The sequence below is a fragment of the Thermoascus crustaceus genome, assembly GCF_041956765.1.
Source record: "Thermoascus crustaceus strain CBS 181.67 unplaced genomic scaffold VTN00scaffold_2, whole genome shotgun sequence".
Lineage (NCBI taxonomy): Eukaryota > Fungi > Ascomycota > Eurotiomycetes > Eurotiales > Thermoascaceae > Thermoascus > Thermoascus crustaceus.
Window position 1 is genome coordinate 4,703,457 of NW_027192528.1, and position 22,733 is coordinate 4,726,189.

Sequence of the window (22,733 nt, forward strand, 5' to 3'; positions counted from 1 at the left end):
AATACACTACTCCAACCCACACAGAACATCCCAAGATCGACCCACTTACTGGAGAAATGATAACCATGGGGCACGAGGCCAAGGGCGATTCCACCGCAGCCATAGTCTACTATCTATTTGACAAGAGTGGAAAGAAACTGGAGGAGTGTTGGCTCAAAGCTCCATAGCCTGCTATGATGCATGACATAGATCCCCATTCTGGCACTGCAAAGATCAAAGATGGCTCTATTGCAATAATCGAGCCACCTTTCCGCCTTTGAGCTGGTATCCATGGAATCTGGGTTCTGGTGGATTGTTTCCTCAAACATAAGAATCTTTGTGACATGTTCAGAGTTACTGACAAGTTAAGGAGGGAATTTGCAAACACAACTGTGCAGACACTGTTCCCTTCTAATGCTGCATGCATAAACAAAGAATGTTAAGGATCACACTGTATGGATGGAAGATAATTCCATTACAGGTTGGGTAAACCATGAAGACCTCTGTACTAGCCTAGGCTTTGTATTGAATCAATACTGACAGGATTCAATACTGACAGGATTCAATACTGACAGGATTCAATACTGACAGGATTCAATACTGACAGGATTCAATATTAGCAGGCTGACAATATGCAAAACTTATTATTATAAGAAGCTGATGAAACATCTGTAAAGAGCTGGATGTAACGGCGGGCCTAGGACTTCCTAGGCAGAGGCTCGTTGGGTTTATCTTGAAGGACAGAAGACAAGGGAAAAGATAGATAATAGGCTGTTACTAGCAATGTTACCACTAGGATTGCTATTTGAGTTGACCACAGGGTCCTAATCCCATGGTCAAGGAGTGTCTTATATACATAGTTTATAGTCCCTTCTGTAGTCCCTCTGTTGGACTGCCCTGTGGACTGTATAGTCCCTCTTGTAGTCCCTCTGTTGGACTACTCTGTGGACTGTATAGTCCTTCTTGTAGTCCCCCTGTTGGACTACTTTGTGGACTGTCAGTCACGTGTCCTGGGTTGTCTCATGCAAGTCCACGTAGTCCTATGCCGATCATAACACTGGAATATTCAGCAGGTTTCTTCTTATTTTATTGGTTTTGCTTCACGGGAATTCATATTAACATAGCTGAAGGAAATACACAAAATCAATGTCAGCCGAATATTCAATCCGCTGTTCTCCTACTGGTGTATGTTCATGTTTATAGGTTGTACATACATACATACATGCATTGCAGGAGCGGGGGATTTGGATAGTGTCGATGTGTGGATATTAGGTCTTGGGTTGGATGTGAGTCTTTCTTTCCTCCCCATATTTCTGGTGTTTTATTTATCTTTCGGTTGGAGATGTTAATTACTCAGTACCTAAATTAACAGATAGATAGATAGAGGTGGGTGGTATGGATGGATTGATAGATAGGTTATGTGTGAGCAATTAGTGTCTCTTGGAAACTATGCCATGGCACTTTTTAACTATGCAGAGCATGGCCGGTGACGGGACCGGGTTCTGTAAAGGTGATTGAAACTATTGATCAGACGAATTCTTAACCTGTACTGTATATATAGTTACATGCATTGTAATAAAAAAAGGATATATAGGACCCGTTGTATATTACACCAAAATTGGATAAACAAACAAGCAACTATATACCTAGGTACAATTATCCAATTAGATCCTTACTTAAATAAAGTAAGATGATATCTACCGAGTTCTCTCTTATTCTACCACCTCCATGATAGTACTAACTGGCTTTCAATTTGCTAGGACGTTAGACTCCGGAACTGGCGTCTTCTCATACACCGGCAAACGCGTCCCAAGCAGCGCGGCCTTGATCTGCAGAGCCACGAACCGCGAGTAATACCTCGCGTGCCCGATGGTGCCGCCGATACAGTATAGATTGGGATCTATGTATAGGCTCAGTTCAGCATGTTTGATTTCGCACGACTGAGTAGATAGATGAAAAGAGACTTACGTCCACAAGGCCTAAAAGCACCCTTGATCTCCCCCTCGCCGTTCAAGCCGAAGAAATCTTCCTGCCCGTTGGCGACTTCCGTGCCGAAAAGCTCGCGGAGCGTGTCGCGCAGGTTTGCAAAACCGGTACAGAATACGACGGCGTCGGCTTTGAGGTGGCTGCCGTCGCTGAATTCGAGACAGTCTTTGGTGTACCGGACAGGGAGGGCGTCGGATTTGACTTTGATCTTTTGGTCGATGTTAGCCAATTGAATTAGGATATGGAATGAGAGGAGAGGAAAAGAAGGCTCAGGTGAGATTGTCACGTTCAAACCACATACCAATCCCTTCGCGATCTTAGCTGAAGCGCCTACATCCATGTAATGGCCGCCAAGCTTCTCGTTGATCTGGAAGGCGATATCGCCATATCGTTCCGTCTTGAATCCGGCTCTCTCCAGCGCGTCAAAGCGCTCGGGATCCATTGCAGCCTGGGCGTGAAGCCTAAGCCGAGCTATTGCCCTGGTCACGGCTAGAGGAGTGGAGAAGGACAGTCGATCGGCCAGTTCTGTTGGGATCTTGTCGTTGTATAGCGCTATATCAGGTTAGTGTTTTTATAAAACCGCAAGAAGTTTGTAGAACAGGAAAAATGTACCATCAGCAGACTTCTTGTGGTATTCGACCGGTAACACGACTTGAAACGAGTTATCAGCATTTCCATGTCGAACAGTAGGCTTGGTCAGGGAGGAATATTATGGGATGTATTGCACGTACATGTCTTCCCTCGCTGGACCATTGTGACAGAAGCCAGGCCAGCTTCAAGCATGTCTTCGGCCACATCATGAGCTGCATGAATCTGTCTCAGTAGCCGTTAACGCGACTTGCGCCGAGCGGAAGACCTACCGGTATTTGCACTGCCGATGACAATGCCATGCTTCCCTTTCCACGCAATAGAGTTCTTATAGTGTACTGAGTGGAGGACTTGCCCGTGAAATTCTTTCTGGTACCATCAGAACCGGCTCTTTGCAACAACTGACTTCAGCGGGGACATACTTGACCCGGGTACGTTGGCATTAATGGCACTTGACATGCTGCCCCGGAAGCCATGACCACAAATGAGCATGAAACTGTTCGGTGGAGATCACCTTGTCGAAGTTGTAAGGTCCATTTGTTTTTCGTCTTATCCCAGGACCCGGATTCTAGGTTGGTAGATAGCCATATGTTCTAAGGGAATTGTTAGGTGTGATTCCCCAGGAAGGGATCGAGAGCCGTGACGGGGAGAAAGTAGGTCTAGAAACTTACAATGTCGTACTTTGCTGCCCAGGCTCTATAGGCGTTGGCGAGATGATCCTTGGTTAGAAATTCCGGGAAGTCAGGGGTAAACGTTCTTTCGAACGGCAAATGCGCATATTCCCTTGTTGTGTGCACTATCGATAGTCAGCAAAGCGCGAGTTTCCCTTCTTTCCTTCATCCTTTTTTATATATTGGAAGCTGCAATGGACAAGGGCGAGTTGAAACTGAATACTAACATTTCGCAGAGTCATACCGAAGGGCCCAGTTATCACCGACCTGGCTATTCCGTTCAATCACAAGATATGACACGCTCAACGCTTTGAGCCGGCCAGCCGTACATAACCCAGCCAGTCCGGCGCCGACCACAACACAGTCAAAGTGCGGCACCGACCCAACTCCGTTCGCCTGGCAGTGCACGCCATTTGTTAGGTTCGATACGGGCTCAAGCTCATCAACACTCGGTTGGCCCTTCAACCGCTCAAGAATCGTCTTCATCGCCCAGATCTTCCAAGTGCCGTCTGGTGCCGGGACAAGGGATAGGAACCCAGAACAGGTCGTTTCTGGCACTGAAGCCGTTTCAAACGTGAAGCCAACGTCGATCCAGCACACCTTGAGGCTATGCCGAGTAACACGCGCGAATCGGGAGTTCATAGTGAACGATTTTGCTTGTCGTAGATGCGTGAGCTCCGTCCATGCTGCTGCGATAGAACCTGCGGTGTAGAAGGTACGCATGGTACCGGTGAGAGCGAAGGTATCGCGCCATATCGCGTCGAGGACGAAGCTATTCCGGTCCAAGTGGTCGAGTTGCTCTGCGAAGGATGTTGCAACGGCCACCGCATCGATTTCGTCCGGGATATTCGATGTCGGTAACGAGCATGGAAGGGTCGCGAGGACGCTGGTCTCGGGCGTGACCGTCATTTTGCCAGAGGGATTTCACAACGCAAGGAGAGATTGTTGTTTCCAAGGGTGTTGGCAGTGGGACTGTCTTTCTTTCAGCGCTGAAATAAAATAAAATCCCCGGGCACTGGGTGCCTCGTACCTGCCTATGACCCTAGGCAAGGCGTCCAGTGCTTATATATCTCGCTGATAGGAAGTATTCAGGAAGCGACAGCGATCTTCTACCGCAAGGCCCCCGACGCCAGATGGCCTAGCCATCGAAAGATGCAAAAGACGTGCATCCCCGTCCTGTGAGACAGGGTGCAGATCGTTGGGAAATCCATTATCCGCGACTGAAGTCATCCACTATCACATACCGCATTCGGCTGCATCTGCATGCACCCCGCATGGCCTCGGACACGATCGTCGGATACAGGCGTCCGATCCCGAAAGGGCAATGAACGGCGCTACTAGCGGAGCAATTCTTCGACGCCTGAATTGAATCTATGATGGGATGCCTACCCCACCTGTCTGTCTTCGTATGTAAGCAGCAGAGCTGGGATTGATTCCGAGAGGTGGTTGATGAAGGGGGAAAAACGCCGACGTTCCATCGTAACCTCGTGTTCAGATCCAGAATATAATGCATTCTGCACGGGACATGCGCCATGCTGATATAGAATCAGACCTTGGCTTCTTAGGGCTTATGTGACATCACTTGCGGCGTCGGGTTGACTTTCAACGCCTGCAACAAGCGATAGCTGAGTGATAAGATATCCATGCGCTGCGCTGTATGAGCTCTGGTGTCTCTCGATTAGTCCCCGGACCGTAGCCCTAAAGACCGCTATGAATCAATGGTAAGTTTTTTTTTTTTTTTTTGATCGTTATCCGAAAGGTTGCTCTAGCGATGTGGTTCACTGTTGATACAAGCTCCGGTCTAGCGACAGCGATAACCAAGACAACAATAAGCGGATGGGAAGCATGAAAGAATTTCCGGCCTAGGACGACTCGAATGGAATTGCGACTCTTGAGGAGTCTGACATTAGGCACTTCTTGATCCGATGTAGGTACTGCATAATTAGGTGTAAAGTTGACAAGACATCGGTGACCCGTGGATCCCTCTCGCGCACCCGTAAAGTCACGCCCTCCGGTTGAACACCTCACGGTAGAGCCAGGAAACAGTAGTCCAGGAGGAACCAAATCATAGTAGGAACGGGTTCTGGGGTCAGGTCACCTTTGAAGTTCTTTGACGAGGAACTTGAGATTGACAGGATTCAAGCACGCCCCGTGATTTATATTCCAGTGGGAGAGGGTTGCACAAACGCTTGGCGGGCACCCTGGAACACAATTCGAGTTCACCTCTGATACAACCATTACATATTCGCTTGCGGATACTTAGAATTGACGCTTGACTATACGTTTATGGCCTATAGTTGAAGAAAACAATTGTATTAATTCTGGGGTATCAAAAACTAGCTCTACATCTAGAAGCTTGCGCTACCTGCACTATCGAAGGGTCATATTCGAATCACCTGCAAACAGAAACATGTCAGTAAGGTTGTTTCCTTCAAGTTGGCAGATATCGACACAGCAATAGCCAGCAGAGGCCAGAGGCAAAACAGTTTAGAGTTCAGATAGTAGATGCACGGGTAGAATCAATAAACACATTTGTGCTTTCATATGGGGTTGAAACATATTGATAAGGCATCAATCATCATGGTAGGCGGAAGGCAGATGAAGAACAAAGATGGTACATACCAAAAGCTGTCATGATCAGAATGTCTCTCGGAGGCAGAAGATCTGGCGACAGAGCAGCCATCATCAAGGCAGAAGGCGTCGTTCCTTCACATAATCACGGGCAATCCCCATTGGGAATGCGATTCCATTCAAAATTGCTGGACCTGCGCCGATGACTCGGGTCTTTGTTCTTGACACCCGTCAACTTGGTCCATCAACGTCCGATATCGAAAACATATTGTCCCCAACATCAGGACAACGTTCAGTTCCAGTAATCAAGCGGCACATGACTGCGAAACAGTCTGCGCGCTGTGAAACCGGACGGAGACATAATAGAACAAGAGAAAGCGGAAGCGAAAATTTGTGGGATTTTAAGCTGGTTGGCGCGACACGTGATCCGGGGTCGGATAAAAGCGCTGCCGACCTTTGAGCCCCATCGGGGGATCAGGTGCGGAAAATAATAACAGCACAGTATTTTGACGGTAGCGCGCACCTATGGGTGCTGGATTCAATCAATTTCTCGTGTTCTGTTGCCATTGCCGTGAAGCACCAGTAGATGCCGTAGCTTTGTATGAGATCGTGACAGCACTAGTCGCGCCCCGGGAAGAAACTGCCGACTCGACTTTTGGTCCGACAGCAGGTCATATCACACCCGTCATAACATCGTTTGAAACGGCCAAAGATATATCCCGTAGAAGGCGAATGGGTCGTTGGTAACGACGAAAGCCCCGCGACATTGACGTTTGAACTTCAGTCATCGTCCGCACTTAGCAAATTCCAGATCTGTCGGGCTTCTTCGACTGTCTTTTCGTCCGGCCCCGTTCCCTTCTCCGTCTCTTTCTTGACAGAGTCCGTGGCGGCGTCTGCCTCCAACCCCTCCAGTCTCAGCCGCTCAAGGATGCTTTCGACTTTCTCCTTCACCTGATCCATCTGCCGGATTTCTTCCCTGGTCCGATCGAGCTGCTCTTCCATCATCATTATAAGAGATTCACGAGCCTGGTGTGGTCGATACAAATTCAGGAGATGATGGGCATTGATAAAGAGATTGCGCAGATCCTCGAGTTTGGACTCAAATTGCTCCGGTGCGATTGAGAGGACGCCTACGAATTCCAGGAAGTTGAGGAGCAAGGATTTGCTGATCTTCAGCAAGTAGTAGGCATGGTTGAGGGGCCGAGCTGGTCGTGAGGGGGACGTGTCACCGGCTTCGGTTGCTGGGGGTGAGGGGTAGAGTTGCTCGATGCCTTGGTCTTTCAAGGATGGAAGCGCGGTTGAAAGCTACAAGGTAGATGTGTTTTAGCATCGATAAACGACAGAAACGAGGGATTCTAAGGTAGAGGAGAGAAACATACGCTTTGCAGCTCACCAAAGACACTGTAGTATCCCGAGTTGGGGATTTCAGGCGGAACGAGAAAACGCAGCTCCGGTGGCACATCCAGCGCCCGCAATTCAGCAGGAGACCACTTCCTCTTCGGCTTTGCGTCCTCCTTCTTTGCGGCTTCTTGCTTGATCTCTTCTAGCTTCTGGATATTTTCGGGTGTGAAGTGCTTCCAGAAGGGGGGAGGCGGGGGAAACGCGGCCGTCAGGGCTCTCTGTTGTCCGCCGTCGGCCATGGTGTCAGGGATGGAATCAAGAAGAGCCGCTGGTGCTGAGACTGATTCAGGTTATAGCATTAGATCGTAGGTTAGCAGAAGACTATCTATCTCAGGTGAATGGATCTGGGCGCAGAAGAGGGAGAGTCGCGGAGCTGTTGACTACACGCCGGTCGGGGACGTTTCTGGCCCGTGCTCTCCGCCGGTGATGGCAGGGGTTTCACATCTCCGCCGGCTCTGCTTCCCGCCTTGCCAGTCGCGTGCTCCGCGCCGTTACGTGAGATGTATCCTTACGATTCTTCCTGATATTCTGCACTTCTCCTTTTTCTTGTACATCACTTTACTGGAACTGTTGTTCCCGACATGACTAGCAACAGCTGCCTCTGTTCACAATCCTTTTGAACCTTCCGACCACACGCGTATCACAGAAATGTCTCACAATGGCTTGTCTACGGGGACGAGGAGAGCGGCTCCTCTGGCTAGCCGACCTGGCATTTCCGGTGCTCTGGCTCGTTCCTGGCGTCGGTCGTATGCTGCCGACTATATTGCCTTGGGTTTCCTCGCTGCAGGATGGGTTCTGGTAGTGTTGCCCTGCTTACTGAGTACCGCTAGCCGTCAACGGAGTGATGCTAACGGATCTGGTGTTTGATAGATTCAGCTGTTTGTAAATCCGTTCCATCGCATGTTCTCGCTGGACAACAGGGCCATACAATTCCCGTTCGCTGAACACGAGCGGGTGCCGGTTGGTAAGAAGCCGCCAGCCTTGCGCCCGGGAGAAGCCCCGCTAATTTCCTCTATTTGGCAGTGTGGTTGATTATATATGCTGGTTTCATTCCCCTACTCATCATCTTCATCTGGATCGGTCTCTCCCGCCCTGGAACGCATAAAGCTCATGTCACGGTTCTCGGACTCCTGGCCACTCTGGCCTTGACCTCGTTCCTCACCGATGTGATCAAGAATGCTGTCGGCAGACCACGACCGGACTTCCTCTCCCGCTGCAAACCTGAGAAGGGAACTCCAGAACACCAATTGGTCACCTTCAGGGTGTGCACTCAGACCAACCAGCACATCCTCGATGAAGCCTGGAGGAGCTTTCCCAGCGGTCACAGTAGTTTTGCGTTTGGTGGCCTGGGATATCTATCTCTGTGAGTAACTCTTCTCACCATTCCTACCTCAATTGCTAACAACCTGCCTCCCGTTGCAGTTTCTTCGCCGGCCAGATGCATGCATTTCGACCCAGGGTGGATCTCGCGCGCTTCCTGCTTTCTCTGGCACCACTGCTGGGCGCCTTGATGATCGCGATATCCCGCTGGGAGGACTACCGACACGATGTCTACGATGTGACGAGCGGTTCTATCCTCGGCACGCTAGTGGCCTACTTCTCCTACCGGCGCTACTATCCATCGCCGTGCTCGATTCGATGCGACGTCCCCTATGACAAGTCTGATGCTGCGACTGCGGACGGCTTCAGCAAGCTGGCGGACGACGAAGAACAGCAGGCCCAAGGGAGCGACTGGAGAGACACGGAGGCATACGGCCTTGCGGAGACGCCGTCGGCGCGTGGTCGGTAGAGACGTAGTAAACTGCGACTTGTATCGTCTTCGCGTGTATCTGTCCTAGTTAATATGTTCCTGTAGAGTCAAATCGTATTTTTATAAAGCAAAGCGTCGTGGTGTGCAGTATATGTTTCGAGAGGAATTGGCCTTTTTCATGCAAGGGGGATCTCAATTGAGCAGCCCCAGCTGTTTTATGGCCTACTAGCGTTCAACTGTTTCACGACGGACGTCCACGCCCGTCTCCACTGGATCAGAAGCTAGACAGGCTTTTCCAGCCATGTTACAGCTTGACTCCCGAGCTCCACATCGCCCACGGTATCCACCCCAGTGCGGCAGACCTGAGCCCACCGTGAGGACACGCCCTGCTCTCGGAATCTGACTGTATCCTTCGCAAGGAGAATGGTATTCGTCCCGATCCACGATCGGGATCGCTGTGGTGACGGAGGAGGAGATCTCTCAACCGAAGCCGATGGAAGGCGGTGAGGGCGGGGCAGCGGCGCGAAGGATCGTCGTGACGAACAGCTTCTTGTTCTTCTGCTTCTGGAGCTGCAGACTCCATCGCCCCATCTGAGCCTGTCAGTGTCTGCTGTCTTAAAGCGTCTCTGGTCTCCCTGCTGTTCTCCTCCAGCCATTGATCCCTTTAACCAGGCCTGGTGCACTGTCGAGCTCTCCCATCCTGTCCACCGCCCGCAAAGTTTCATCGCTGTGGGTTCTGTCTGACATCGATCTTCGCGCGGCTACCCAACTGTTCCCGCTGCTGGCAACGTGCACCATGTTTACTGGCATCGTGTGTGGACTGGCCTAACGTGTTCTCGAGTAGCCTGCCGCCATGGCCAACGGGACACCGTCGACCTCCACGCCCACCTTCCACCCCTCCGCGGCCGCCCCGTTCGAGAGCAAGCTGAGCGAACAGCTCTGGGAGCGCAAAGAGCAGCCTGAATCGACTCCGCCCGAAGAAAACAATAATACGACTGAGAACGACAGCCACCATCTCGAACCCCCGCAACGCTCCTCGCCCAAGTCCCGCTCCCTGTCCGACGCCGCGAAGCCCTCGTCCTCCGCCCAGCCCGCGTCGGGAGAGCTCGTCCGTGCCAGCAAAGATGACAGCTCTCTGACCTCCAGCCCGGCCACGCCGCAGAGGTCCCACTCTGCCCATCACGGTCTGTCTCTGCATCTGCCCCCGAGATTGTTCGCGACTCCCGGCCCCGGTTCGGTCATAAGCCGTGCTCCGCTGTCTCCTAAACTCGATTCCTCCCACATCTATGGCTCTCCCGCCTCTGTTCTCCCGCGACGGTCAAGGGGTCTGGATTTCTCGCGTGCCTGCACGAATCTGCATCATTCCACCCTTGCGGAGTCCTCTCCGGACTCGTCGCCCACCATTGGCGGACGCGGCGTGACGATACCGCAGCGGCGCGGAGGAGCGACGTCGTCCGGCCTGGCCTCCCCAAGCACCAGTGCTGCCCATCCCTTCTCGACCTCGGGCCCTGCGGATCGGACGACCATCTCGAGCTCGGTCTCCAGCGTGAACATGCTTGATTCCGACACGACGACCAGCGACGAGGATGACGACGAGCCAATGGATGGAGAGAGAGATAGCATGATGATCACCACCACGCCACAAGTAAGCAAGCTGGGTGGTGGCTTGAATCCCTTTGCCCCAGGCACCTTCCAGAGCCCGGGTAATGACTGGATGGGCGGCCCTTCTCCCGCGGCGGCGAGTCTCATGAGCTTCCAGCGGGCTCGGTACCGCACGAGAAGGAGTAGACACAGTTCAAGCAGTGCCAGTGGGAACAGCTCCAAGCCCAGTCCCGGGCCGCTGTCACCTCCGGTCATCAAGAGCATCGAAACCTCGACCGGGGGCTATTTCAGCCGGGATCTGTCCAGGAGTGCTCTGCAGTCGCGCCGGGAGAGTCTAAGCCTGGGAACGCGTGATCTTCAGCTGTCAGATCTGAGTGATGATGGGGAAAGCCAGGTTACCCGGGGCAGCAGCCCCGCTGGGCTGTCGAACCCCGAGGGCGGGCCCCGGGGGGTGATCCGGCGTGCAGTGACGAGGCGGGGAAACCTGCTGGTGAGTGTTCTTTGATTGCTGAACCACCTGCCCAATCGATGAGCTTCCCAATCAATGAGCAAGTGCTAATTCAACCATGTGCAGCCAAAAACCAAGAACTTTGCGCGGATACGCGCCACGCTCATGGAGGAGAGCGCGCCCATTGATAGCGAAGCGAAGCGCGAGGCAGAGGTGATCCGTCAGGTACGCGAGAGCGATCCGATCATACCTCCACGATCACCAGTTTTACCACCAGCCGTCGCCCGGTCGCTTGAGACCAAAGCGACAGGGGATGGTGCAGAGCCGGCGGCGAACCCTACGGACGGCGGTGCAGCGGGAAGCAGCTTCAGCCACGAGGCGACGAAGAATTCGGGCGGGGTGGAGTTCTGGAATTCCTTCGATGAACGCTACCGCACTCCTCCGCCGCCCCTACGTCCGTCGGGCACATCTTCGACCATGGAAGATACTGCGATGGAGACACCGCCGTCGAGCGTGTTCAGCTCGGCCGCTGGCGATAGACCTCTCGATCGATCGCGGTCTTCGACCCCGCACGCTTCGAATCCCCCTCTGGCGTCTGAGCTTACACGTAAAGTGAACAAACGGCGGAGAGATGACGATCTGGACCCGAATTCCTTCAAGCGGAGGGCGGTGTCCCCCGGCATGAGCGTCCAGAGCAGCCCGGTCATGCCGCAGTCCCCGGTGGTGAGGGACCCCGGCACCTGGAGCCAGCTGCCACGCTCGACCCTTGGGGCGCTTGGGTCTGGTGAGAATGGCAGCAGCGGCAGTCCCCATACCGGCGCTATCAAGCGGGTTGGTTTGCAGGGCATGAACGAGACCAACGATGGTTTGATGAATATGAGCATCGAATGACGCATTACTCTTCCTTGCCGTTCTATATTTTACACGACTCCTATATTTCTTGTTGTACCCATCACTTTTGGCATCCGAGTTGGTGTTACTTTTCCATCGTTGACTACTGACATAGCATGAGTGGTGAGGGAGTTGGGGAGGCGGGAAGGCGTTCTTTCGGGTCGGAGCAGCAGTCTGATATTCTTAACCTTGGTCTTTGTTTATAAATATAGCGGAGCTACCGGATTTTAGCCTTAGATGAAGCTGTCGTGCCAAAATTATATTATACACTCTCTGTAGCATGTTGGGAGACGAGGTGTTCTGCGGATATACTCCGTACCACATCTCACCACGTGTTCGGCGCTTGTCGCGCTTAAGCTTCCTCTGCCGCGCCCGCTGTTGACACCGACAGGTCTCCGTCGACGATCTCACGCTCATTCCAACGTGGGCCTGGACGTCCCGTTTCTTTTCTCACGGACATTATCTCTTCTATTTCCAGTAGCGCCTTTTCTTTTCCGTCTTCTGTTTCTCGTTTGTGAAAGTCTGGGACTCTTTAGTGCTCATGGCTTCCACCGTTGAGATCGCATCCTCGTTCATTGAGGGTGCCCCTCCAGGCGAGGTACGACACGACAACCTTTACATTCTGGTCGCAGCATTCGTTATTAGACCGGATATGCTAATCTACCTCGCAGCTTTCCGATGTCGTGGCCGGTAAACCGTCCCCTGCCCCGTCATGAACTTCCCCGCACCGGACGCCGCTGCGGCGTGTCTCACCACCTCCGCCTCGCTGTACCCCCGTCAAAGAAGCCGATTAACTAAACTATTTTCCTTTGAAATACAGATATCAAGGCTCTGACCGCCGACGGACCCGATGTCATCCCCTCCCTTGCCCCCGCTTTCGCGCGGTACAACGAGAAGCAGCTGGCCACGGTGAAGCTGCCGGGTGCGAGCCAGGAGGTGCGCTATACCTCCGTATAACGAGTAGTCCTGACATGTGCTGATTGGGACTGGTGGATAGGTCATCGTCAGCGAGTTTAACAAGCTCGAGGACAACCGGTACTACGATGTCGAGAGCCAGACGTCGTTCGAGTTCGACCATGTCACCCAGAAGGCATCGGCTGCGCAGTCATACACTCTCGAGTCGCAGCATTCAGACCTGATGTGAGTAGCCTCGACGTTGGCTGCGGGATCGATGGGTCTCTTGCTCATGAGTGTTCTGCAGTAAATCCCTCCTCCGGTCCCTCTCCGCACACGCGGCCGAACACTACCCCAGCTCCTCGTACGGCGTGTACCCGATCGAGAACGACTCTGCACTCGTCATCCTGCTCGTTGCGAACCGGTACTCTCCGAACAACTTCTGGTGAGTGGACAGCCGCTTGGTGTGCCGTCGTTCATGTAGATACATGGCTGACTGGTCTGCGTGACAGGAACGGCCGCTACCGCGCCGTCTACCAGCTCCCCGTGTCCGAGTCCACCTCGCTCACCGGCAAGATCAACGTCGACGTCCACTACTACGAGGACGGCAACGTCTCGCTCAAGACCAACAAGCCCATCAACATCCCCATCCCCTCCCTCTCCGCCGAGACGGTCATCTCCCGCATCGCCGCCGCGGAGCGCGACTACCAGGAGGAGCTGAACCGCGCGTTTACCCGTATGAACGAGGGCGCGTTCAAGACCCTCAGAAGACAGCTGCCGATCACCAGGCAGAAGGTCGAGTGGGAGAAGGTTGGAGGATATCGGTTGGGACAGGACATTTCCGGTGGGAAGGGACGGTAGATTTTTCCCGTCACCTGCGTAGCCTGTTTACGAGAGGATGTAATATTGAACATACATGGCTTCTTCTTCTTCTTCTTCTTCTTCTTCTTCTTCTTCCTTCTTTCCGTTGCGTTAGTCCCTAAGCTGTTCGAACATTCTCGGAAATACTTGAGTTTTTTTGTTTCGTGCGGTCTTTTCGTTATAGTCCCTATCTGTCTGTCTGTCCGTCTGTCCATGCTTATGCGGAAGCGATAAATAGAAAGCAAGCGAACAAGCGAAATTATTTGTGAAATAATATACGTACGATGTGTCGATCCTATACTAGAAAACCTTTCCACAGAGGGAGGGGTTTCAACCTGTCATGTTTGAATCAAGTGCCGGTGTTGACTTTGACTTGAACTTGGTTGGAACTTAGGTTCAGCTGAAACGTATCCAGCTGTGGCTTTCTTTTTATTGTTCTATGAACGATGCTCAACTTCCCCATCCCTGTTCCCATCCACTCAGTGGAAGAGTGCAAGTAGGTACTAAGTACTACCTAGGTCAAGGTCAAAAGGCGTAACGGCGGGCCTCAGACTTCTTAGGCGGAGGCTCGTCGGGTTTATCTTGAGGACGGAAAGCAAGGGAAAGAGATAGATGAGTAGGCCGTTACTAGCAATGTTAATATTGGGATTGCTATTTGAGTTGACCACGGGGTCCCAATCCCCATGGTTAGGGAGTGTCTTATATACATGATGAGTTCTGCCCGGAATTACTCATCCGATGGATCCAAGTCAAGTGCGATCGTGGGTATAGATGGATCAAGGGTTAGGTTGGATCAAGAACTCAGATGGATCATTTCAAGATCTTGCTTTCTGTCCTCAAGATAACCCCAACGAGCCTCCGCCTAAGAAGTCTTAGGTCCGCCGTTCCAAATTATTCCTGGATAAAAATTTTTTAGAATAAAGTATTTTATCTCCTTTCCCTAACCTTGTTTAAAAAAAAAGTAGTATTTAATCCTTAAAGGAGCCAGCTGTTAGCTGTGTGCTAGGGCTGCCAGGTGTGCATTGAAGAGTCCTCGGTAGGTGTGGGGCCCTACCCAAAATTAAAATCTGTATTTGAATCTCACAGCCAGCATAAGATCACAGTGAAGGGGGGGGTTCTGTCTTTGACATGTTCAGTCTATGAAAAGAGATAGGGATGGAGTCTATAGAGCATGGTTCCCAAGACAACATTATCTCTTTTTGTCATACTCTGTGCCTGAGTAGTGTATCATATAGAATTCCTTTGGGGCTTTTTAGCAGGTTTTTCTTCCTTAAGAATTATCATCATGGAGGGATGTGGGATAAGACAAATATGATACTTTGTTGCCTCTTACCTGAAAATGGCACCGCCTGTATTAGATTGGTGACTCTGCATAGGTACCTAGTGCTACAAGAAAAGGCAACTGCATCAGACTATAATAGACTACTGTTGCTGCTGCTGCTGCTGCTGAAGTGGTGACATCACTACGTGCTTCGCCGAGGAAGCAGACCATATGGGCATAGGTAAGCAAGGAGAGGTTCTAGCTGTAGTTGCTTGCTCTGCCGAGGATAATACCTGTGAAGGGGGTGAACATTCTGTATTGCCTATGGGTAAAGAAGTTGCTTGAAACTATCTACACGATGCTGAACCTTTCTGGCTAAGTACCTAACCATTCAAATTCTCTCCAGTTTCGGCAGAACCAGGTCAGAATTGGGGTCTGCCCAGCTAGCCCATTACACTACTCCTCTTCCTCCTCAAAGGAAGCAGAGTATCAGAGCTCTACACTAATATGAAGAGTTAAGAAGTCCAACTGCTAAACATTCTAAATCACAGAAGATAAGTAAATTAGAGAAGTTTAGACCCTTCTCTTCCCTTCTCTCATCTCTTATTCAACGGCTTTCCATCTGGACTGACTACTTTCAATACCACAGTGCCGTATCCTTCAATCTCGGTCATAGTATCACCAACTTTGACCATATTGTCAGATCCTGCAGGTCGAAAGTCTTTGAAGCGGTCCCGAATATTGCAGACGTGTATATTTGACGCGGAATCAAGGATGAAGCTGTCACAGAGAGGATGAGGACTGTCCCATGTTGAATAACTTGCTTTGGTAGTGGCGAAGGCAATATCTTGATGGGCACCATAAGAGCGATCTTGGTTCGATGACTGAGAAGCTTCCCTGGGTGATTCTGAATTTGAAGCATTTTGCTCAATGTACTGACGTGCTTTCTTGACAGCCTTCCTGATCTTCCAGTTTGACTGGATGAGATTCTTCCACTTCTCATCAATCTTGGGATCAGGACTCCACCCATTAGGTCTGATTGACTCAATGATATATGGGCATTCGCTGAAACGATGTTGTATCCCACAGATGCATGTACGGGGTTCTCGCAGTTGATTTGAAGGTCTAGATCCAGGCTGATTTGGCTGTCTTCCCCCAGGGCTTCTGCCTTTCAATGTCACAAATGGTATATCATGCTGGTTGCGCGGATCACTCATCTCAGCCACTCTCCATTCGCGGAACTTCTGGACAAGCTCATGGAAGCCTATACAGGTCAGATCATCCTGGAGCCTGCCAAACCAGTGGCTATAGAATCCGGGGATCAATGACTTGACTGCCAGCATGAAATCGGTCATTGGTCGATTGTCCTGGAAGTCGGGAATATTGAGGGCTTTGCCTTTGTCATATAGGAAGTCCCAGGTCGTCAACCAATTGTCTATATTTGACTGCCGAAGCAAATGTGGGTGAGCCTTCCATTTTGTTATGATCTCAAGCTCTCGATACCTGGTAGTAGGGGCGAAACGCTTCTTTAGGGCCATAAGGATGTTATGGGCATTGCTGTCATAGGTATAGTGCAAATTATCCCGTGATACTGTCTGCTGAATGAAGGGTTTGAGATCTCGCACTGCTCTGACCTTGGATTCGTGACGCTCTAGGTCTCGTTCGTATTTGCGCCATTGATATCGATATATCTCTCGTCCCGGCTCATCTAGATCAGCAATAGATGTTGCATTGGTCTTGATCTTACTAGGATCCGGTTCCTGGGGTTCTGTGAACTCTAGGAGAGCTTCCCTATTCGGATCGACATATTCCCATATATCCTTCACTTCTGCAACTAACAAGAAGTGGCAGCCGTTCGCTGCAGCTGCGGCGTCAGCATGCGCAAAGGAAATCCTGTCCTTCATACCACCTGATGAAGTGCACGAGAGAGCACCTCTCGTTGAGACTCTTAAAACCCCCCCTCCACTTTCTACGCCTCCGATTGACAAGAGTTCCGGCTCCAATACGTACCAGAAACGCACTGTCGAGACTGCCCGGAATGCCAATGAAAGCCCTCCTGTACTCTCCACGGCGGCAGGCAAGAACAAAATGCTGCTGCTGGGCGTGGCAGCAAAAGAGGGTAATAGCGATGTTGTCCAACTCCTTCTAGAGCGAGGAGCAGATGCGAACACTGCAGATTCAGATGGTGACACCCATTTACATGCAGCAGCAAGGGATGGCCACATTGAAGTGGTCAAGTTGCTTCTTGAACATGGAGCAAAAGTCAATTTACGCAATAATAAAGGAGCAACCCCAGTATTCTTGGCTGCATTCTATGGGCATCTTAAGATAGTCGAGCATCTTATACAGCAAGGAGCAGATGTGGGACTGGACCAAGCAGGTGGTTGGACACCTTTACATGCAGCAGCAAGATATGGCCACGTTGAAGTGGTCAAGCTGCTTCTCGATCATGGAGCAAAAATCAATTTATGCACTAATTTAAGAGCGACCCCAATATACTTGGCTACATACTATGGGTGTTCTGAGATAGTCAGGTATCTTGTGCAGCAAGGAGCAAATGTGCACATCGCCAGAGATGGTGGCTGGACGCCTTTACACGCAGCAGCAGACCAGGGTCACCTTGAAATCACCAAGTTGCTTCTTACTCGCGGAGCAAAAGTTAATGCACACCGTGATGATGGTTCAACCCCAATATACTGGGCCTCATACCATGGGTATTTTGAGATAGTCCAGTGTCTTGTGCAGAAAGGAGCAGATGTGAAAGTGGCCAGAGCAGATGGGTGGACACCTTTACATGCAGCAGTAGAACAGGGTCATCTTGCAGTCGTCAAACTACTGCTTGAACGGGGAGCGGATTTCAGAAAGCCAAATTCTGGTGGATCCAAACCGATTGACACAGCTAGACGAAGTGGTAACTCCAAAATGGTCCAGCTGCTTATTTCCAAAGGTGCATCCTGATTCCCGCGACCGGACTGGACAGACACCATCAGATTGGGCACAATACCATGGCCATATCAGCATAGTTCAGCTGCTTCTTGCCCACCCCGGAGCTTAACGACAAGTCCAGGAATGCAGGAGGCTAGGTCTTTGTTATTGGGCCACGAACCAGGGTGTTTCAAGTGTTGAATAGACTGAATACCATTGTCCTGTTTCCAATACTATTCAATTTCGACTCTTACCCATGTGATACCCAAGGGGTAATTAAAGGCCAATTCATTCTGTTGTTATATTCCCCTTATCACGCTCTACCCTCTTTGTAATGTATGTACGATAGCTGCAATATCTCAAGCCGGCTGAGCGAACTCGATCAGGCTATCACAAGAGCCCTGGCTCCTTAGAACTGCAAGCGCTATTTCTTCAAAGCACCTCGCCACTCGTCCTCCGAGAGAATCTTCCAATAGACCATTCTGATACTGATAACTGCTCTGAGTGCGTTCGGCAAGCCCCAGTTACGGCATGCTAATGTAAGCCCGGGAGGAGGTCCGGAAAGTCTTTTGATCGGGGAATTATAATTAGAACTTGCACTTATCACTGATCACTATGCTTAGACTACAAGAAAAGTGATAACTGACTCTTATCTTATGTGAGGTCTGCATCGAGACACCACAAGGGACTACCTGAGCTGGCTCGAGTAGTCATATCTTTGCGAGAATGTTGCGGTTGTGGTCTATAAAACCCCTCCAAGTAATTGAGTTATTCTCAGTGTGTGTGATTCGATATTTGGATTGCGTGTGTTGCGGGAGGCAGGACGCAGGCTGACCTCTACGAGGTTGGTATGAGCGAGCAGGCCGGGCGTACTACCTCCAACAGATATCCATCCTGAGACTGCCCGTCCTGAGACCTCCATACCGACAATCTTCCCTATACAGAAGCTTTCCATATTGTCCCAGTTCACACCGCTGGTACATCTCTCTTCTATTCAGCGTATTTGCATTTTCACTGCTTACGGATGGATTTTGAAATCATCATCGTTGTCATTGTCGTCGTCGTCATATCATACCATGCCGTCCCCCATCCCATCTCTCATAAGCGCTAGGCGCTACAAATTAGCCATGGTAGCAATTTCGACAAGCAGCCTTTCATTTTCCCTGAAGGGAACTTGCATCTATTCTTTGTGTTTTCGTCACGGAACACAGCAACGCCCAATGACCATGTCGCCCCTACAACAGAAAGAGGATATCAAGACGCGCAGGGCATAGCAGCGGCCAACGTTGCTTCGACTCAGACACGAAATGTTCTGGATAGTATTTGAACCGTTCCATAACTTCTATATAGCAAATGCATTCATTCATACCCTCGGCATGTGACAGAGCCGATCGGGACGATAAACCGACGATAACCTTAGATAAAAAGAGCACGGATACATTCTCCAGGCCACCACACACACACTGTTCCAATTTTTATTTTTATTTCCTCATTCTGTTGGCCAGTTCAAGTGGCTTACTAATTAGTGCCCAGTTCTCCACAAGTGGAGTGAGCTTTAGTTGGCCAAAGCCTCAAAGGTCAACCACACCAAAACAACACATCCATGGAACGACTGAGCCATTGATCTTCATTGAAAACATCCCTTGTCTGTTCTACATACATAGTTTACTATCTCTTTGTTTTCGCCGACCATGCCAACCTTGGCGAAACAGCTCTCCAATTTCACCAACTCGCTGCCCGGTCTCGAGAAGACCCTCCGGCTGTTCCAGGCTATCGCGCAGATCTGCGCCGTGCTGGTTGTCAATACCGTCTATGCTTCGAGGTGGGGGACCATCAGGTCTCAGCTTGCTTTGGGTGAGTCGATTGCTTTTCTAGTTTAGTTAATGTGTCGTATATGTAGATGTAGTGGTCAATTGGGTTGCTTGCATGGGTCTGCCGAAGCATTTTTCCCATGGATCTTTCTTCTGCCTCTTCTGCCTACCACGTAATGATAACTTTTATTTCTGTTTTATTGATTCGAATCTCTACAATCTAGGACGTCGATACTTGCGCCTCTTCAAATTCCTCGAGTGTTTCGAGCGCGCCTATGCCGTTCTCGACCAAGGGTACCGGGCGGCCTCGACCGCTCAGTATGACCGCGCCGACTTCGCCATGACCACCATGGAGGTTGGCAAGTGGAGTATGCTGGGCATGTATTTCCTCTTGGAGAATTTTACGATCGTGCGTTCTATCCCCCTCTCCTTCTGCCTTTGGCTTTATTTTGATTTTCGATCTCATTGTGAGTTGCTGACGTGGCTATCTATAGCTGGACGCCATGGGCGTGTGGAAGACTACTTGGAGTCTGGACGTCCTGATCGAGGCGCACAAGCTGTGGTTCTATGCTCTTTGCTTGTCGCTCATCAGTGGGCTCTGGTCGCTCTTCGCCTCGGCTGTTGAGCAAGTCGAGAAGAGGAAGAAGAGGAGGAAGAACAGAGGCGCGGCCTGCGAGGAGAAGAAGAAGAGAGAAGTTGAATATGAAAAGGGAATCCATCTCTCAGACCACGAGCACGAGCACGAGCACAAGAGAGGCGTGTCGACGGGTGAGAGTGACTATGATTCAGACTCGAGTTCGATCTCGGACTCCGACTTTCACTCCGACAATGAGAAATCGGACCACGAGAAGAAAGTGAAAATGGAAGAGAAGGACAGGGACCTCTCTAACATCGATGTCCACGACGTCCACAACATCCCTGAGACAATTCCCACCACCACCACCACCAGCTTAGCAGCAGCATCAGCAGCCGCCTACGCCTCTATCCTGACGCATCTCGTCGTCGACTCCTGCGACTTGCTTATCCCGGCCTCGGTCGTTGGCTGGACCAATGCTGGGCAGCTCACGATCGGTGTAACGATGCTTCTCACTACCGTGCTGACGTCGCGGGATGTTTGGGCTAAAGTGAATAAGCCGTCTTGAAGTCGAGGTCCGGGTTGTTTTATGTATACGCGGATATATGCATCCCGGGAGATGTGATCTGATGGATACATAGACTTTGCATTTATGTAGATAGAAAGATGACCGTGATGATGATGATAATGATGATGACGACGATGACGATGATTTGAGCGACTTAAGACAATGCAAATAGAGACATAGATCTGAGCATCCCTTGCAAGTACATGTACTGTACAAGACGGCTATAGAGCGGAGACTTATTTCCCGAAATCAACGGCCCTTCGAGAGAATATGTGTTCAGAGTAAACATGCGTCCCCTAAGAAAATACCAAGGCTGTCTGAAGGGTGAATTCGAATCACCTTTTATAACGCAATAAGGGAGGACTCGGGTTGTGATAACTCTTTTGGCATTTCTGCTAATCCTGTCCTCTCTAATCTGCAACTGTTTACTCTCTATGTAATTTCATCTATCTACATTAGTATCTTTACTGCTTTCTTCTATCCCATCGTGTTTCTTACCGCAGGCCTTCTGTGTAGGCATTTTACGGGGCGCAATCGAGTCTCAATCCTCGCTCGGTTGACGGAAGTACAACTGGGACGAACGGACCAACTGGAAGCATATCTGACCTGTTTCCTCCTCCCTCTACTCTCAAAAGCTCGTTCTATTTTTATGGATTTCATAGAGAGTAAGATTATTAGCGCAAAATGTGCATGATACCGCTTGCGGTGACAGGAGAGCCAACAGATATCTATTGTAAACAGAACATGTTCAATTAATTACCTTGACTGGTCTTCGAGATAAAATATTACATTTTTCCTTTCGTGAAATACCAAGAGTAGTCTACACAGATTTCTCTGGAGACTTAAACAGAGTGTTTACTCCAACGCAGCTCTATTAAAATCCTAGTATTGCGAACAGCATCGATGTCGATACACATCAGTGAATCCCCGTTCACTATAACACTTCTGTCCAGAAATCATTAAACCACACCTCATCTAGATTTAAAATTTATGGAAAGCGAGTGAGCTGCAGTCTGAGCTCGTCCAGTGTTCTTATATTCAGTTCCATCTAAGAAAGTCTCTCTACTGGGACCCAAAGACCATAGAATTCGTAGGTCTGCACCTAACTTGGGGCGACACCCATTAAGAGTCCCTTCCTGTCGATTCTATTCTGATTGACATTCAAGCTCTGTTATCGTGACCCTGTCATGCAGATAGGTAGCCACGTATGGTGCATCACGGCTGATCATGTAATTTAGTTGATATGGAGACTGGCAATCAGCACCTCGTTGTGTTCTTGATTTGTGGGAGAAGCTTGCCCATCATGAGCAACTTGTCGCGCTCTTGCTTGGTGCTGGGGAAGTCTATCTATATAGTCACCAGATGCTTCTGCCTATTATAGCATTAGCCCAACAATCAAACTACTTGTAGAACCTCGCTGCAGTAACCAGACAACCATGGGAAGCATGAAGGATGAGCATTCCACCTTTTATTACACTGCAAGAGATGGAACTAAATTAGCCTCTAAGTATTGAACAAAGAATATACTCATCTCATTGATACATCCTCCAGTTCCCTCCTAACTGATCCTCGAGAAAGCAGAACCGTTCACATACCATACTCTGGCAAGTTTCCGTCATTATGTATTGTGTTTGATGCCGTGCACTGCCCCTTATTGAGTTCTAACAGAAGCTGCACTCATACCTGAGATTGACAAGAATCTGGAGCCGAATCAATATTGCCATGTGCCCTGCATGGAACGGATTTCTATCAACAAAACTCTTCCGGTCCGAGCGGCCAATTGAAGATGGAAGGGATCACTCTCTAGGTACGTTCAGTTAGAGGACAGAATGCTTCCACCTAGGCAATTGAGGATTGGTGTGCCTTTTTAAGCAGCTCAACCACTGCCTCATGCCAATTGCATTCAGCGTCCAATAGTGGTGTCCGACCATTCTTATCCTTTGAGTTTACAT

The 22,733-nt window shown here is 50.2% G+C and overlaps 7 protein-coding genes across 7 annotated transcripts; 4 read left to right on the forward strand and 3 right to left on the reverse strand.

The window, feature by feature from the left end:
• Positions 1–1,727: 1,727 nt before the first annotated feature.
• Positions 1,728–4,133, reverse strand: VTN00DRAFT_5169 (uncharacterized protein; the record flags this gene model as incomplete). Its single annotated transcript, XM_069431672.1, has 9 exons — positions 1,728–1,879; positions 1,948–2,173; positions 2,267–2,517; positions 2,578–2,616; positions 2,697–2,768; positions 2,826–2,922; positions 2,976–3,146; positions 3,225–3,349; positions 3,452–4,133. 9 exons carry the CDS (start codon positions 4,131–4,133, stop codon positions 1,728–1,730), a joined length of 1,815 nt encoding a protein of 604 aa, XP_069290684.1.
• Positions 4,134–6,575: 2,442 nt separating this feature from the next.
• Positions 6,576–7,435, reverse strand: VTN00DRAFT_5170 (uncharacterized protein; the record flags this gene model as incomplete). Its single annotated transcript, XM_069431674.1, has 2 exons — positions 6,576–7,100; positions 7,175–7,435. 2 exons carry the CDS (start codon positions 7,433–7,435, stop codon positions 6,576–6,578), a joined length of 786 nt encoding a protein of 261 aa, XP_069290685.1.
• Positions 7,436–7,844: 409 nt separating this feature from the next.
• On the forward strand, positions 7,845–8,985 carry VTN00DRAFT_5171 (uncharacterized protein; the record flags this gene model as incomplete). Its single annotated transcript, XM_069431675.1, has 4 exons — positions 7,845–7,994; positions 8,067–8,160; positions 8,220–8,559; positions 8,619–8,985. The coding sequence occupies 4 exons, from the start codon at positions 7,845–7,847 to the stop codon at positions 8,983–8,985; spliced, it is 951 nt and encodes a 316-aa protein (XP_069290686.1).
• Positions 8,986–9,799: 814 nt separating this feature from the next.
• On the forward strand, positions 9,800–11,887 carry VTN00DRAFT_5172 (uncharacterized protein; the record flags this gene model as incomplete). Its single annotated transcript, XM_069431676.1, has 2 exons — positions 9,800–11,038; positions 11,123–11,887. 2 exons carry the CDS (start codon positions 9,800–9,802, stop codon positions 11,885–11,887), a joined length of 2,004 nt encoding a protein of 667 aa, XP_069290687.1.
• Positions 11,888–12,428: 541 nt separating this feature from the next.
• Positions 12,429–13,642, forward strand: VTN00DRAFT_5173 (uncharacterized protein; the record flags this gene model as incomplete). Its single annotated transcript, XM_069431677.1, has 6 exons — positions 12,429–12,485; positions 12,559–12,577; positions 12,708–12,823; positions 12,885–13,027; positions 13,089–13,226; positions 13,294–13,642. 6 exons carry the CDS (start codon positions 12,429–12,431, stop codon positions 13,640–13,642), a joined length of 822 nt encoding a protein of 273 aa, XP_069290688.1.
• Positions 13,643–15,499: 1,857 nt separating this feature from the next.
• VTN00DRAFT_5174 (uncharacterized protein) lies at positions 15,500–16,807 on the reverse strand (the record flags this gene model as incomplete). The annotated part of the gene is made up of 1 exon (XM_069431678.1): positions 15,500–16,807. One exon carries the CDS (start codon positions 16,805–16,807, stop codon positions 15,500–15,502), a length of 1,308 nt encoding a protein of 435 aa, XP_069290689.1.
• A 2,712-nt stretch (positions 16,808–19,519) lies between these two features.
• On the forward strand, positions 19,520–20,781 carry VTN00DRAFT_5175 (uncharacterized protein; the record flags this gene model as incomplete). The annotated part of the gene is made up of 3 exons (XM_069431679.1): positions 19,520–19,682; positions 19,864–20,048; positions 20,134–20,781. 3 exons carry the CDS (start codon positions 19,520–19,522, stop codon positions 20,779–20,781), a joined length of 996 nt encoding a protein of 331 aa, XP_069290690.1.
• Between the last annotated feature and the right edge of the window lie 1,952 nt (positions 20,782–22,733).